This window comes from Giraffa tippelskirchi, chromosome 4 (assembly GCF_054371585.1).
Source record: "Giraffa tippelskirchi isolate mGirTip1 chromosome 4, T2T-mGirTip1v1.2.pri, whole genome shotgun sequence".
NCBI lineage: Eukaryota > Metazoa > Chordata > Mammalia > Artiodactyla > Giraffidae > Giraffa > Giraffa tippelskirchi.
This window is the reverse complement of record NC_137278.1, coordinates 54,787,342-54,803,827: the sequence shown is the minus strand read 5'-3', so window position 1 is coordinate 54,803,827 and position 16,486 is coordinate 54,787,342. Positions and strand designations below refer to the sequence as shown.

Below are 16,486 nucleotides of genomic sequence, written 5' to 3'. Positions count from 1 at the left end.
ACTGTACTTCAGTTAAAAGAGAAGGTGATGGGGGCATCCCCTGGGCTTTGAACATTTTCCCAGGCCAGCACTCGATGGGAACGGACTTGGGCTGATTTGTCTTCCTGGCCCTGCCCCCCTCCATGTTCCGTGATGCCCCAGAAAGCAGGGGAGCACTCTGATTGCAGGTCTGCAGGCTGAGCAAGTGGAGTTCACGGAGAACCAGAGAGCCTGCTGTACTGCAGCAAAACACACTCTCCTCACTGCCCGCCCTTGGCCATGGCACCCATGATTTCAGGGCTAGCAAGTGGGGTGCTGACCTAGCAGAAAGGACAGGGACCATTGATTTGCCTTTGCCCTAGCTGTTCTGGGCCTAAAATAAAAGGCAGCTCAGAAAGAAAGACAGGTGAAAGATGGCCCAGGTTAAGGGCAGAAGCACCCAGGTCAGAGGCTCTGGAGTTGTCATAACCCCAGAGGGGAGGGTCAGGGTGCCTAGGAGGAAGTCCGCCAAAGGAGGCCCAGCTGGTGTGCCCTTCCTGGCCCTGGCCTCGGACACTAGGAATGGTTTGGTCTGGGAAATGGCCCCAAGTCTGGGCTTCCATCCTGACTGAGTGACCCTGGGCCTGGGCAGAGATGGCAATGCAGCGAGGCTGACCAAGCAGTCACCACTCTTGTTCCCACCGAGCCTATATTCAATCTCAGAACCTTCCTGAGAGTGATTCCCTGGGTGGTCGCTATCAGAGGATTTGTCCTTGGACCAGGAAAGGAGCCCAGTTCACTTCAGCCTTTGCCTTTGAAGGTGGGATACTAGAATCCCTATTTGACCTCCATCTTGGGGTTGTGAGGAGAGCAGTTAAGGTATTAATAATTTGCCGGTCCTGGACCGGAGGCCACTATTGGAGACAGGCTGGATAGGAGGCGGTGGCTGCACACCCCAGGAAGTTGTGTGCAGCTGTTGGAAGCAACAGTTTCAATGCACATTTAGGTAGAGTTTGAAAATGTGAGGCCTAGTGAAAAAAGTACAAAATTGAGTAAGAGATTATGTAATAATTTATGTAAATTATAAATATACATGCCCATTGGTATAAAATAACACCATGCAATTTCTGTGGCCCACTCCACAGAATAAATGGCCTGGGAGGTATTTTGTCAGACATCATTTATTCCAAGTCTGGCATTGAACCCAGGGAAGGGTACAAAGGGAATTGAAAGAATGATCTTTGCCCTCCATACACTTGGAGACAGCCTGTATTTAGTGAGCACCTACTGTATACCAAGGGCTTCCCAGGTGGCTCAATGGTAAAGAATCTCCCTGCCAATGCAGGAGATGTGGGTTTGATCCTGAGGTTAGGAAGTTCCCCTGGAGAAGAAAATGGCAACCCACTCCAGTATCCTTGCCTGGAGAATCCCATAGATAGAGGAAGCTGGCTGGCTACAGTCAAAGGGGTCACAAAGAATCAGACATAGCTGAGCGTGCATACACACACATACACACTGTATACCAAGGCCCAGATATGCACCAAGACCAGTGGATTGTGTAAGGTAGGAGCCAGTTAGCTATTGGGGCCAAATGGCCAGACACAGAGCCCTTTGGGGGTTCAGAGGTCAGTGTGAGCAGGTTTTCTGCAGGCCATGCTGAACTGGGAGAGAGAGAGAAGGGGCAGTTGGAGTTATTTCTCAGAGGAAACTTGGACTTCATCCCCTCCCTTCCCTTGGGCAGCAGGTCACAAGGACTGGCCTCTGTGTGCCAGACAAGGGCAGTTTCTAGTACCTGTGAGGAAGCAGAATCTGGAGTGATCCCCTCTCCCACCTTGGTGTCTCTACAGAGACCCACATTCCTGGGACCCCTGTAGTGAACACGTGGGGATGCCCACACTTCCCTGGGCCCTCCCTGTTGGCCTGGGGCTGGTTCCTGTCCAGGTGAGGGGTAGCACTGATGATGCCCCCGTCCCCACAGTGTGCACCTGCTGCTCTACCTGCAGGACCCGGAAAGGTGAGTACACAGCCAGCCTCTCTGCAGCGTGTGAGACCTGCCTTGGGAGGAGGCTCTAACCTGAGCTGGTGTCTGACCTTGGGGCTCCCTTTCAGCTGCAGGGTCAGGGGGTGGGGTGGGATGAGGAGGTTAACTCCTTAAAATAGCAAGCGTGTATTATCTTACAGCGAATTCAGGCTAGAATTTAGGAGCAGCTTAATTGGGTGTCTCTGGCTCAGGGACTCTCAAGAGTTATGGTCTGGGTGTCAGTGAAGGCCACAGCTTCTGAAGGCTTGACTGAACATGGCCATCTTGTGGCTCTTGGCTGGAGACCTCAGCTCCTTACCACGTGCCTCTCTGGGGGCTGCTTGAGCATCCTTACCACATGGTGGCTGGCTTCACCCAGGGTGAGTGATGCAGGAGAGAGAGGCCAGGTGGGAAGCCACAACACCTTTTAGGCCCTGGTCTTAGAAGGCACAAAACTACCACTCCTGCCTTGTTCTGTTTGTTGGAAGTGAGTCATTAAGTCCAGCCCATCCTCAAGGGGAGGGGAATTCATCTCCACCTCTTGGAGGGAGGAGTAGCAAGGAATATGGAGATACTTTAAAACCATCACCGAGTCATAGTTCCCCGTGCTCTTGGTGATAGGAGTGCAGGCACTTACCCAGGTCCCCGGAAGTGATGGAGCCCTGCAGTTCTGGGGGTTTCCGTCCTTGTGCAGCCAAGGGAGCCCTGGTCCTGCTTTGCCACTTACCAGCTGTGTAACTATGTGCCAATCACCTAACCACCATAAGCCTGGATTTCCTTCCAATAGAGGTAAAGCTCCCCGCTTCCCCACCTCACTGTGCTGCTGTGACAATATCTGCGAAAGGGCTTTTTTAAGAATGATCATGGTGATGATGCTGACCGTGATGGCCAGAAGGCCTCAGGGAGATGGGACTGGGCTCTCCCAGGCCTGGGCAAGGCCCCTGCTGCCACCTTTCCTGGGTGAGGGTGATGTCTGGGCTGTGTTGTTTTCTTCTGACCTGCTCCTCCTCTTTCCTTGATTTAACATGTGAGGGACCAGAGATGGTGCTGGGCTAACCCAAGTCCCCCTTACCACCCCTTAAAGGAGTTTCCTTTGGATCAGAAGGCAAGAGGGACCACCCCTGGCCTGCAGCTGCTGGCTGGTGTGGAGGGTAGGGGAGGCGGGAGACAAGCCTAGTGCCATTGATGCCTGTGCCCCCAGCCCTGTTGCCACCGAGATGTGGTTCACGCTTCCCACAGAAGTGGCGAACAGGAAGACATGGAGCTGTGTTCTAAGAAGGATCCTCTTTTCCCTTTATGTCTTCAGTTTTAGGACATTTTTTTCTTCTTTTTTTGGCCACACCACATGGCATGGGGGATTTTTAGTTCCCTGACCTGGGATTGAACCAGTGCCCCCTGCAGTGGAAATGCGGAGCCTTAACCGCTGGACTGCCAGGGGAGTCCCTTAGATCAGTGGTCCCCAACCTTTCTCGCACCAGGGGCTGGTTTCATGGAAGACAGTTTTTCCATGGACTGGGGTTGTGGATGGATGCTTTCAAGATGATTCAGGCACATTACATTTATTGTGCACTTTATTTCTATTATTATTATATCAGTTTCCCCTCAGATCATCAGGCATTAGATCCCAGAGGTTAGGGACCCCTGCCTTAGACATTTCAGCTCTCGGATTTTTAAAGGTCTGTAGAGGACCTGAGGGTTTCAGGGGCCATGAGCCTAATGAGAATGGATGGTCTAAAGATTCCTGAGCAGGAGGCTGTGGGGACCATCGTCCTGCCAGAACAGAGGAGTGTACCTATGCTCAACAAGGATGAAAGAAACCCAGGGGCTGCACACAGCTGTGTCCAGGACTAGCACATAATACTCAGGTCTGCTGGACGCTGCTGCTGCTAAGTCATTTCAGTCGTGTCCAACTTTTTGTGACCCTATGGACCATGGCCCACCGGCTCCTCTGTCCATTACGTTTCCTAGGCAAGAATACTGGAGTGAGTTACCATGCCCTTTCCCAGGAGATCTTCCCAACCCAGGGATCAAACCCGCATGTCTTACGTCTCCTGCATTGGCTGGTGGGTTCTTTACCACTGGTGCCACCTGGGAAGCCCGCTGGACGCACTAGTTCGTGGAAAACAACCATTCCAGTGACCTCAGGCAGTTATGTTTATTTTGACCTAATCCCCCTACAATTTGGAGTTTGTAAATACCTTAAGCCACAGAAAGCTTTTCCCTATGGGATCCTGTCATCTTGGGGACCTGGGAAAGGAGAGAAGCCTTCTTCTCTGCTCTTGCCCGGTGGGCCTGCTCCAAGCTGCCCTCTGGGAAGTCCCCCTCCCCTGCCACCCCCGTGACACCTGGTGATTTCATCATCAAAGCCTGCCTTTCTAGGACATTAGAATATAATTTAAAATAGAATTATAGCTGTTAGTGAGCACTGAGTAGAGTCTGGCCTTCCCGGGAGCTGTGGGGATGGGGATTGTTGGGGATGGGGCTGCAAGTAGGGCTCAGTGGAGGCCTCAGGCTGGGGTGGACCTGCTCAGAGTCATAATCTGGGAGCCTCTGCCCCAGCCCTGCTTTTCTCAGCCTTCTGAACATCCAAGGCCCTGGAGTTCTACCCTATCTCCCTAAGGTCTGCTTGCAAGGAAACAGCTAGTGAGTCATCTGCACCATTTCCCTCTGTGATGGTGGGAAAGCCTCTCGACTCTCTAGGCCTCAGTCGCCTCCTCTGTAAAATGGGGTGAGGGATTAAACGCGAGGCTCCCGGGACCCTTCCAGCTCTGACCCATGAAGAGTGCTGGCTGTGAAGCGTCAGCAGATGGTGTCGGGGGAGGTATGTCTCACACCCGGGACTGGGGCACCGATGCTGCAGATCACAGATGCTCTGGTCAGAGGGGCCCTCCTGGTCCCCTGAAATGATGAAATGATTTTCATCCATGCCTCTCATGTCCCAAGAGAACTTTCTGCTCCATTCCTGCCTATCTGTCAGCCGTTTCCTGTTGTTTCCTGCACATCTGTCTCTCTTTTTCTGTGCTTCTATTATTATCTCTGTCTCCCACCCCTACCGCCCTTTCTCCCCGCTTTTCTCTCTGCCTACCTTGATGTTATTTAGAACTGAAGACTGAATTCTGTCACTGCTTGAAATGAGTCATAGAGGTGGGTCCCCCCCCTTTTTAAAATCAAGTAGATGGGACATATTTTAAAAAGCAGAATCATCCCTTTTTATCCTATTAAAAGAGAGAGAGAATTGCATCTCTTTGTGAGTGGGGCCCTGGGGCAGTTTCTTTCCTCAGTAGCAGGAGCTGTCAGAGGTTTGGAGCGTGGGCAGTGAGTGAGTGTGTGTGTGTGTGTGTGTGCGGGTGTGCACAAACACTTGCACATGTGTGTGAGTTTCATCCCCAAAGGTCCTTCCTTAACAGGATATTCTTTCCTTTCTCTTCGGTGGCTGTTGGGGACTCGGATGTAAGTGGTCCAGATGGGCGTGCTCTCCTCAAACGTGTTTGCTGACTTTGATTAGTGGCTCCCACTAATGTGTGCTGTGTGGAAGTGTTCGCTAACCCAGGGTGTTTGCTGCACTGGGGGAGGGGTGTGGGGAGGCCTGGGGCTCCTGCAGATGGATCAGCTCAGCCCTGAAGGGCTGGGAGTTTCTCCCTCCTTGCTCTCCCCACAGAGAGCAGAGGTGCAGCCGCTTTCCAGCCTGTTTCTACGCATGTTTGCTAACACAGAAAGTAAGCCAAGGCCACACACTCATTCCCCCACTGAGGAAAATAAGAGTGACCCCGTCTTTTCCTGGAGACCACCCAGCCCTGGCCACTGTGGTCAGCTCTTTGGGCTTGAGGGCTTGGCCTGCCATCCCCTGAGGTTTGCAGGTGGCTGTGGCCATGACCTTGCATGAGACGCTCCCCTCATACAAGTTGTCTTCAGGAGCCATCAGAGTATTAAGATGTAGACAGTAGCACCCTTTTGGGTGAGGACCTGTTGGATCACAAATTCTGTTTGGATGTACAGGAAGAGGAGCGCAAGGAGGCCCAGCACCACATTTCTGCTCAGCCACTTATTTTCATCTGGGTGCCCATAAAGATGAGACCATGTTCTGTGGAGTTTATTTCTTCACTGATACTCCTCCCTGATCCCTAAAGGATTTAAGTCTGCTTGTGGAAATACAGATGATAGATCAAACCAAATAAGAAAAATGGAGCTTGGAGGGGAAGGGAGGAGGCAGGTAAGATGGAGTCAGAATGAGAAGAAAAATATAGGTGTTTGTCACAAAGTCAAAGACAGTCTGAGATGCTGGGCTTCCTCGCAGCCAGCACAAAGAGGAAAATGCAGTTAAGCAGTTCATTGTCCAGCTTGCCTGGTGGTCCAGTGGTTAAGGATATGCCTGCTAAAGCAGAGGATATGGGTTCGATCCCTGGTCTGGGTAGATCCCACATGTCACCGGACAGCTAAGCTTGTATGTCGCAACTGCTGAGTCTGCGCTCTAGAGTCTGGAAGCCGCAACTACTGAGCCCATGTGTTGCAACTATTGAAGTCTGCATGCCCGAGAGCCCGTGCTCTGCAACAAGAGAAACCACCGAAATGAGAAGCCCGTGTGCTGCAACTAGAGAAAGGCCATGTGCAGCCTGTGTGCAGCAACAAAGATCCAGCGCGGCCAAAAATAAATAAGAGATTCATTGTCACAACACGGTAGACATCTGGAGGCTCAGACGCTTACCTTGTCTACAGTGTTTCGTCTCCTGGGTCCTGAGAGTCAAGCAGAATATTACAAATGACATTCTTGGCAAAAACTCTCCACGAACACAGTGACCAGTAGGATTCTCCTCTTTTCGACAGGTTCTCTCTGTGTCTTCTATTAGAAGATACTTCTGGTCCCCGAGCTGCCCACACTGACTTCCTTCACTCCTCACCTCTGCTGACTTGAAACCTTGTTTTCCATTCCTGCCTGGATCTCTGGACTTCCATCACTCCTCGTGGCCCTTCTTTTCTACCATTTATTTAGTCCATGCTCAAGGATGCAGTGGAGAACTAACTAAAAGCATTTTTGCTTCATTCTTGAGATGGCACTTGTTGTTGTTGTTATTATTGTTATTCTGACAGTGTGTGAGTTCACTGCTCAGTCCCAGTGAGTCCAGACTGGGTGAGCAGGCTGAACTGTTCCATGCCTAAGGATCTTTTGGTGACTCTGGGCTGCCTTCTGAACCCCAGAGTGATATGTAGAGAGAAAGCCATGGCCCTGAATTTAGAGGGAACCTCATGTCCAGAAGCACAGACTCAAACCCTAGTCTGCTTTTAAGATAGGGGATTTTGTGCTGGGGCAGACCTGGGCAGGTTGCTTCTGCTCTGGTCTTTTGGTCCTAGGCAGGCCTCTTTGTTCTCCTGTTAGGTGTTCTGAGGCATGTCCTTCTGATGGGTGTTGAGTTGTGTTTGGGACAAGAGTTGAGCCCTCTGAGATGATATCAGGACTCCACCTCTTTTAGTGGATGGGTGGCCACTGTGGGCGCAGTCCTGGATCAGCTGTTCAGGACACTTTCTTTGAAGCTGAGGCAGAAACTGATGGACAGGAGAACGAGGGCTCAAGGCACAAGCCATGTGGTACACATTCGAAGACCTTTTGGGTGAGTTGACAGGCCAGGGAAGACCAGAGCATTGAAGGAAGGCCAGACTGACCAGTTTTCACGTTCAACCATCTTAACGATGCAGCTGACTTGGGCAGGGGAAGGGACCAGAGAGAGCCTAAACCCAGAGGAAACAGGTTGGGGGATGCACAGGAGCAACAAATGCAAAGGCAGGTTAACAATCTCAGGCTCGGCTCTATCCTGTCTCAGCCGGTCGCTCCCAGTCTACAATTCTGCTTTGAAATGCGTGGTTAAGACGACTGTGCGCTCATGCTGCCCCCTGCTGTTTATTAGAAGTATAGCAGCAATGACTGGGAAAGCGGCTCAAGACTAGGCTCCCACTATTAGTTTTATGAAGTCCACGCTGGATGCAGTCATACCCCCTTTGATGGGGAGAACACATTTGGTGGCTGAACATGTTTTTAGGAGAAGTAGCAGCGTGTCCCAGAAAGAGCTCTGGTTTCTGTCTGCAGGCCTTGGGTGATCGAATCAGGTGATCTGAGGGCCCCCTGGCTCTGCCTTCTGTGTGTGGTTCTAGGTAAAAACAATATATGAAGCCTAGAAAGATATGTCTCTGAGTGTCAGATAGACTGGGACAGGAAGTATTTTATATCTCAACTGAGATAGGATCACATGGCCAGCTGACAGGGAATATGCTCCACATTCGATGTTGCAGAAATACTCAGTGACGTGAAGCTGAAGCTCCAATATTCTGGCCACCTGATTTGAAAAGCTGACTCATTGGGAAAGACCCTGATGCTGGGAAAGATTGAGGGTGGGAGGAGAAGTGGGTGACAGAGGATGAGATGTTTGGATGGCATTACCGACTCAATGGATGTGAGTTTGAGCAAACTTCGGGAGATGGTGAAGGACAGGGAAGCCTGGCGTGCTGCAGTCCACGGGGTCACAAAGAGTCTGACATGACTGAGTGAACAACAACAACCGTGACACAAATAAGTTCTGGAGTTTTCCATGTGGATTAGTCATGGCAGACCAAAACAGGAATCTCGCTGCTGCTTTTGAGGGGAAGACTGCTGCTAGATTCTCCTTCCACCAGTCTCCTTTGCTTCTCTATCTAGCACTTGGCCTTTGAAATGAAAAATCTACATTGCTTAAGGTTCTCTCTGAAGGCTTCCTGGCATTTTACATCTTCTCTCTTAAGGACAGCTCGGAGCTGTATGTGCAAGTATAATTAAGGCACCATCAGCTTGTATGTATCATGCAGAAAACTGTGTTATTCCCCTCCGGAAGTCACTGCCACCATCCTTGCCAGAGGATATTCTTTCCTCCTGGTGTTCTTCTGGTGTGGCCTCACAGCTCTAAGCTGTAGGGTGTGACCCATCTGTTAAGACAGAGGTACCCCAACCTGGACCCCCACCTCCCCCTGGTAGCTTGTCAGTAGATTCTGAAGCCTGCGCTTGTTCCTGTGCATAGCGTCTCACAGTTGCAGTGATCCTGGATCCCCTGCAACGTTCCGGGAAGATGTCGGGGCCTCAGTTCTCCTAACTGGCCTGGCTTGCCGTGCTGTGTGCCTAACCTTGGCCTGCCTTTCTTCGCTCCTTTCTACACTGATCCCACCTTGCTGTATTTTGTCTCCCCTGCGTAGATTGTAAATGGCCATTCAGTGGTTGAGGGCGATGTGAATGAGGGTGGTGTGAAGGCCTGGGGGCCCCACCAGGTCCAAAACCCATTGGCGTTTTCTGATGAGGAAGAGGAAGACCTGCTGGACTTCATGTACAAGTTTAAAGCACCTCGAAATACGGAGTTCCCCCTGGAGGTACACGGTATCGGGGGCTGCAGGGTGGAGCGTGTGTTTTCACAGAGGGCTTTGCCCTGTAGATCTGGGGCTCCTGGGAGTGGCATCTCTTGGGATATCCAACATCTCCTGAGCGCCTGAGGAGGGGAGACCTCCCTTCATCAAACAGGCAGGAGAAGCCACTAGATAGCATCTAGCTACTTACCAAGGGATGAAAAAGACCCTACCACTTTTATTTGGGAATAGAAGAAATAAGATCATGTCTAGGGATTAAACAAAACACACAAAACACCCAGCTACCAACTTAAGATGATGTGTGAGTGAAAAGCAACCCAAATGAGTGTTTGGGGGGAGAGTAAAATTCAGAATGTCTTATGACATGTCTTTATCAATAGAGCTTGTTCATCTCTCTATCTCCATGTCACAACATGGTGCCTGATACAAAATATTAGGTTAGCCAAAAAGTTCGTGCATGTTTGGAAACACCCAGACGAACTTGTTGGCCAACCCAGTAGATGTTCATAAAATGTTATTGAAGGGGCACGGCCAAATGAGCAAAACAATACACTTGATATACGTACTCTGGCCGAGTGCAGACATAGATGGAATTTTGGCCGCAGGAGGGCCAAGCCTAGAGCCTCAGCTCATTGCTCTGGGCAGGGTCACAGCCTTGGGCTCGGATGCAGGGCCTACAAAATTGGGGGACCCCAGAGTCTTCCTCTCTGTTTTATCAGGTCTCCCCTCCTTCCCCTTCTGCTGAACGCTGCAACCTGAGAGTCCAACTGAGGCAAGTTGGGAGCCCCCCTGCCCTCAGTGCAGAGACCCTTGTGAGATTCAGGTGAGGCAGTGTGTGGACAAGCTGCCCTTCTCCAACACAGTGGCCTGGTGGCCTGTTCCCACCAAGGTCACAGCTGTTCCCACCGCAGAGCGCATGCGTTCATCAGATTCCTTCCCAAAGTGGGGCACGCAGGGGTCCATTTTGAACTGAGAGGTTTTGGTAGAAGATAGTCTGGGTTTGGACTCTGTCCAAGGAGTCCTTTACAGCCTGGCCAGCCCCATGATGGGGAGAGGGACCCAGCCCGGAGGGCATGCAAGGTGCTAGAACCATTCTAGGTCTTGAGGGTTTGTGCCTTTTTTTTTTTTTTTAATGTGGACCATTTTAAAAGTCTTGTTGAATCTGTTACAACATTGCTTCTGTTTTATGGTTTTATGTTTTGGTTTTTCAGCCATGGGGCATGCGGGATCTTAGCTCCCTGACCAGGGATCAAATCCATTCCCCCTGCACAGGAAGGTGGAAGTCTTACCCACTGGACTGCCAGGAATGTCCCCGGTTTTGTTTTTTAAAACCGCCCATGTTGCTTTACTGTTTATGGTTGAACTGCCTGAGGCAGGTCACTGATTCTTCTCTCCTTCAGTCCAGAGGTGACTGGTAAACGTTTCCATCATATAGGTGTGGTGGGAGGACTCAGAAGGCCAGAGCCTTCTGTTTGTGCTTGTTTCCCTCCCACCTCCCTTCCGTCAGCCCCCCTGGGCACGGAGCTCCTTGCTGGGAGACGGTGGTGCATTTGCTGCCCCCAGGAAGCCATAGTGTGGCAGAGGAAGACAGTGCACAGAGCAGCACGCTCCCCCGTGGGCTCCGTCTCTGATGCCCCGCCATCTGCTAAACAGCGCGAGAACCAAGGAGTTGATCCTGGCTGTGACTGGGCTGTGGGGGTGGGGCTCAGGAGTGACTTTGGAGCTTGTTCCTAAGAGGACTAGAAATAACCAGACGGAGAAGGGAGGAAGGGCCTCTGGTCAGAAGGGATGGAGATGTGAAAGGATAGCGTAGAAAACGAAGCTGAGTATGGAGAAGTGGACAGATGGGGGTTGAGGGTAGGTCGGGGCCAGTGGTGAACCCCCTTGAGTGCACTACGCCAGGAGAAAGTATTTCCCTTTTCTTTAATCATGACAGTAGCATCCCCTGTGATCTGTGTCCCATGGGAGGAGGGGGTCCCTTGATAGTCATTGGTAGGGGTGATGAGGTAGAACTCTTCATGCATAAAGCCAGTGTTTCCTGTGTTGTGTGGTTTGCTTGTGCATGAAAGGATTTCACATCTGGGAGGAGGCCTGGAAATTCAGTGATGGAAATTTTAAGCATGTACCAAGAAATGCGAGGCTAATTCCCAAAGGAAATAACAAAGACCGGGGAAGCGATGGGGAGGCCTTTCTCTCTGCTGAGTCACTTGTTAAGATCATTTCCCTCCCAAGGCAGAAACAAGTTGTATCATTCTTCCGTGCAGCTGTGCACTTGGGAGGTGCAGGGACTTAGGAGAGCATGAAGACGGGGGTACTGGGCTCCTCCGCTGGCTCAGCTCTATGGGGATGCTTGGGAGGCCACTCTGCTGTGGTGGAGACCCCAAGGGGGTCCCCAGCCCCACCAGCCTGCTCACATACACATGGACATTTGACTGGAGGAGCTGAAGTCCCAACACAAACCCATCCAGGTACTGTCCTCAAAAGCGTTCGTGTTTATACCAAACTGAGGGGTCAGTCCTGTTTCTGTTTTCTCTGCCAGGCACCGCCTAGAATCCTTCGATCTCGCTTCAGGAAGAAAAGTACCTCATCCTCGGCCACTGAAACCACGTGAGTGAGATGAGCCAACAGCACCGGATCCACAGAATGTTTCTTCTCTGCCTTAAAGAGCTATTTATTCACTAATCACACAGAAACCCGCAAGCTGGTGTGCTCTGTGCACAGTCTCGGACGTGGCCTTTCCTCTCTCCCCTCTAAGAGCCCCCCCCACCCTTTCCTTTTCTTTATTTTGTTGGGGAGAGGATAAGGGAAAGGTAGTGTGTGGGGGGTGTGATCTTAGGTCTTCTGAGGTTACTCATTTCCCACCATTGGATTGGCATATAGACAGCAGTGTTTTTAGAAACAGAAGAGAATCCCCCCCACCACGCTGCTGAGATGTACATTTGTAACTTATTTGTTGCATACTTTGTTTTTAGTCCCATATATGCAAACAAAGCAATTTTTTAAAAACTTTTTTTTGTTCCTGATACTAATACTCTGGACTACGATGTACATATTTATGGCTTTTGGCTTGATACCATGGACTTGCAAAGGCTGCCAGAGGTTCTGATGTATAAGAAAACTGCAAAAACAGAAGCGTAAAAGATTATTTTAATTCTGGAGGGTGTCTCAGATGTGCTTACGAAGCTTCCAAACACACCTCAAGGACATCCGTTTTTCCTGTAGGACGATGGTCCATATTCTTCAGTCAGTATGCCAGAGAAGTTTAGAATGGAGACATGATATTTCAGTACCAGAGGTGGGTATGTGGTCAGGGGAACAGCCTAGAATAAGGGAAAAGTCACAGGAAGCTCGTCTCCCCCATGGACACAGGATTAGGAGCTTCTGAGTCCTTCCACGGTGGGGACTTCTCATTGCCTTAGGCAGGTTGGCTCACCTTTGGTAGAAATGTTCGGGGATGTAAACTCCTGGGATTGTTATGACGAATCATTGAGTGTTTATTTCTCCTTCATAGTACCCTGCGCTGTGACTGGCAAAAACAAACCAATCCACCCAAACAAAACCAACCCTAGAACCACGCTTTGTTTCAGATGCTCCGTGAAGTACATCTGAGACATCTGGGTAACGATCCCAACCCTGGTTCTAGAAGGTTGCAGAGGTTGCATCTTCATGAATGTGACCTGCTGCTCAGCTCCACGGGCAGCGGTGGCTCGTGCCCTCTGTTTGCTTCCTGGCTTGTGTGGAGTGTGAGCCAGAGAGAAGTGGCATGTTCGTGGGCACTTGTATTTCATATAGGCCCACATCTTTTAGGAAGAGAACAAAGCGCCATCTGAGGCAACTCCCTGATTAGACTGAGAATTTTATCTGAAAAGAAGAATCTGGTTGAAATAGCATCTTGGTCAGAGGCGGCTGCTCCCCACTGGGAGTGCCGAGCCTAAATGTAGGACTCGTCTACTTGTGCTTAGAATTGATGTTTCCTTTCAGTGTGATGCATGCGGTGGTCACAACCCAGTTACTTATTATACTTGGATTGTGTTTGTTCATAGATAGGCCCTGAACACTAGAGAATTAGTGTCATGAACCACATAGAACCTACTGTCAGTCAGCTATAAACAGGCCCAGTTAGAGACAGTAGCATGACTGAGCTACACAAACCTACATCAGTCTTTGCTGATGACACATTGTCTGGATCTTAGTCACATTGGAAAGGGTTTTACTTGAAGTTGTTACCAGATTGCAAATTTAAATCCCTTTTCCTCATAATGCCTCTGAAGGTGACTTGGTAATTTACAAAAGGATTTAGGAAAATAAACCTAAAAGCAAATGTGGGGTTCAGGAGGGCAAACAGAGGCTGTCTGTTTAATGTTTGTGCCCCATACCCACCAATACCTAAATCTGTTAGTGAAGACAGAAAGCCTGTTTTCTTCAAGCTCACAGAGTAGTTTCAGACAGAGGAAAAATATATATTTTAAAATGTATTTACCTGTTATTGGGAGTACCCAGAATTATCAGAAACAAATGCAAAAAAAAAAAAAGCTTATTAAGCAGCTTTTTAGCAACTTTTTTTTTTCCTGGCCAAAATAATAAATGCCTTTAGCAGCAGAGATTAAAATCCTATTGTGAACAAGCTACATTTTCACCATTTTACAGTGGAGAGTTTTAACAAGTATGGGCTCTCAAGTTTGCACTCAACGATGCCAAAAACGAGTTTGAAGCACTCTACTCTTAGACAAGCTGTATTACTTCTCATTTAAGATTTTAAAAAATAGAAAGGTACCCAAACTGCTGTCTTAATGTAACTATTTTTCCTTCAGGTGTTGCTTAGGGATTTGGTTTCTTTCTTAAAAACACTCACTGTACAACTGAGAGCAGCTGTCATATTTCTGGCAAAACGTGTTTACTTATCCAACAAGCTGTATATTTGTGTGGACTGATGTAAAAATGTGAATGCCTCCAAGTGTACACATAGTGGTGTGGAGTTCTGTTGAGACGATAAAGCTGAATGTTTTTAATTTGCTGATTTACAGACACGGGCTGTTTACAAAATACTAATGGAAAGTCTGTACCTTTCACGTAGTAACTTTTTCTTTGCTTTTGAGCACCTGTTCTGTTTCTGAGGAGACGAGAGAGGGTGTTGTACTTAGAAACTGGAGAGTTAGGCATAATCCCTCCTGGCTTTGTGTGAATAGCTTGCTCACTTTGCTGGCCTCTGAATTGTGTGTTCTCCGTAGTAAACTGTCCGTGTGTCTGTGATAACAGTGCTTGTCAACCACGACCACCATTGAGTACCTTCCTAGTTGTTCATCTTGCACAGCACTAGAAATGGTAAAGGATGTGCTTCATTCGTGAACGGCAGGCACCAGAGGGCTGGCGTTCTGGATGGTGACTGTGCACACTCCCCCTTAGTTTATCTCTGTAATCCTATAGGACGATCTGTAATCAAATAGTATACTGGACTGTGCATCAAAGGGATGTAAAATTACAGTATTCCAAAGGTTGAAGTTCTGTTTTGTTATAATGCCTGATCTATATCTTGAATAAAGTCTTAACATGTTTCTTTTAAAAGACATCTTTGTAAATGTTGGGCTTATGAAGAAAGAGAAAATCCTTTTAAAAATATGTATTTGGGCTTCCCTGGTGATCCAGTGGTTAAGAGTTTGCCTTGCAATGCAAGGGACACCAGTTTGATCCCTAGTCCAGGAAGATCCCACATGCCGTGGAGCAGCTAAGCCTGTGCACCACGACTACTGAGCCCGTGCTCTCCAACAAGAGAAAGCACTGCACTGAGAAGTCTGTGTACTGAAACTAGAGAATGCTCGCTGCAACCAGAGAAAGCCTGCATGCAGCCATGATGGCTCACCACAGCCAACAAATAAAATAAAGAAATATCTTTAAAAAAAAAATGTAGTCATGAGCAAGGATTAGAAGCTGAGTGCGCAGTCACTAACGGGCCTGGTGTCTGGGCTCTGTGCCTACTGCATAGAATTGTTGCAGAGAGAAAATACTAAATGCTATCAGTGCTTTGAAAACCAGTTGATCACATAAACATTCATCTGGCAGTATGTTTGTTTTACATTTTTAAAGGTCACCAGTGGAAACCAAGTAGCTGTGAAAGCAGAGCAGTTTGGCTGGAAGGCAGTTTCAATTGTGCAGACAGACCTTTGGTTTGTTGCATTCCTTCTTGGAACCTGCTTTCTTATCTGCAAATGTGGGAGAACGTGTGCAGGTCAAAAGAAAGTGTTGCACACGGAGATGCACCGGGGGGTGTGGGGGCCCTTAATGCCACTATAGCCCTCGCCTTAAGACAGAAACGGGTACATGCACGCTTCACTGGGTGGTCACAAAGAGTTAGAAACTCAGAAACATCACAATGAAACATGCTTTTTCTTTGCTTTTGTAGTCCTAAACGTTTGACCCGAGGACTGTAAAGCATAGGCTCAGCAGGTAAAGATGATTCCGAGATGGACAGAAGAGATCAAAGGAAGGCGGAAAATCCACTCATTCATTCATTTGCTGAGCCAAGTCCATGGTCGATGGAAATGCGATTAACCAGGTTAAGATAACATAACAGAAAAGCAAAGTTATCAAATTTAAAAGCTGACTTGGTTCAGTGTCATGAGCAAGTGTTTAGTATTTACGGTGCTAGATTTCAGTCACTTGTGGATTTCAGTGTGAATTTTCATGTTGTTGGAAGACTTGGAAATACACAAGGTTCCAAGGAGACAACCTGGGTTCTGGGACTCACTTGCTGTACTTTGGGTAATGTATTTCCCTTCTGTGAACTTCAGTTTCTGCACATCTAAACTAGGGATGGATAGTGTCACCCTCTTTCTTGGAAGGGTGATAGGAGGGTTAGCTGTTTTGTGGCTACATGTTGGGACATAGTAGGTGCTTAATAAATTACACTTTTACATATACTTGAATGTCACTTAGATAGACCTTTAATAAGATATTTTGTTGTCAAACTACAAAATTAGTGTCTGATAAGCCCTGCTACCTACAAAACAAAAATTATGTATATGAAAAATTTTTTTCCTAAATCCAGTTAGCCCTTCCACTTCAGTCCATCTCTGGCTGCTGGGCCCGTCCTTGTCTCTACCTCTCTTGTCACTGGCCTAGAGGGGAACCAAGGTGCTC

At 48.8% G+C, this 16,486-nt stretch overlaps 1 protein-coding gene across 13 annotated transcripts in view; it reads left to right on the top strand.

Annotated features, from left to right (window-relative positions):
• REEP1 (receptor accessory protein 1) overlaps positions 1-14,914 on the top strand; it is a 127,425-nt gene extending 112,511 nt beyond the window's left edge. For 2 of the 13 annotated variants that reach the window (XM_081592869.1, XM_081592875.1), the window contains 4 exons: positions 1,937-1,972; positions 9,207-9,358; positions 10,072-10,175; positions 11,892-14,914. In XM_081592869.1, coding sequence (XP_081448995.1) covers positions 1,937-1,972; positions 9,207-9,358; positions 10,072-10,175; positions 11,892-11,967 — 368 coding nt within the window. In that variant the 3' untranslated portion in view covers positions 11,968-14,914. Of the gene's footprint in view, positions 1-1,936; positions 1,973-9,187; positions 9,359-10,071; positions 10,176-11,891 lie in introns of all 13 variants that reach the window. The other 11 variants (XR_014082753.1, XR_014082751.1, XM_081592870.1 and 8 more) reach the window with 6 other exon arrangements.
• The last annotated feature ends 1,572 nt before the right edge of the window (positions 14,915-16,486 follow it).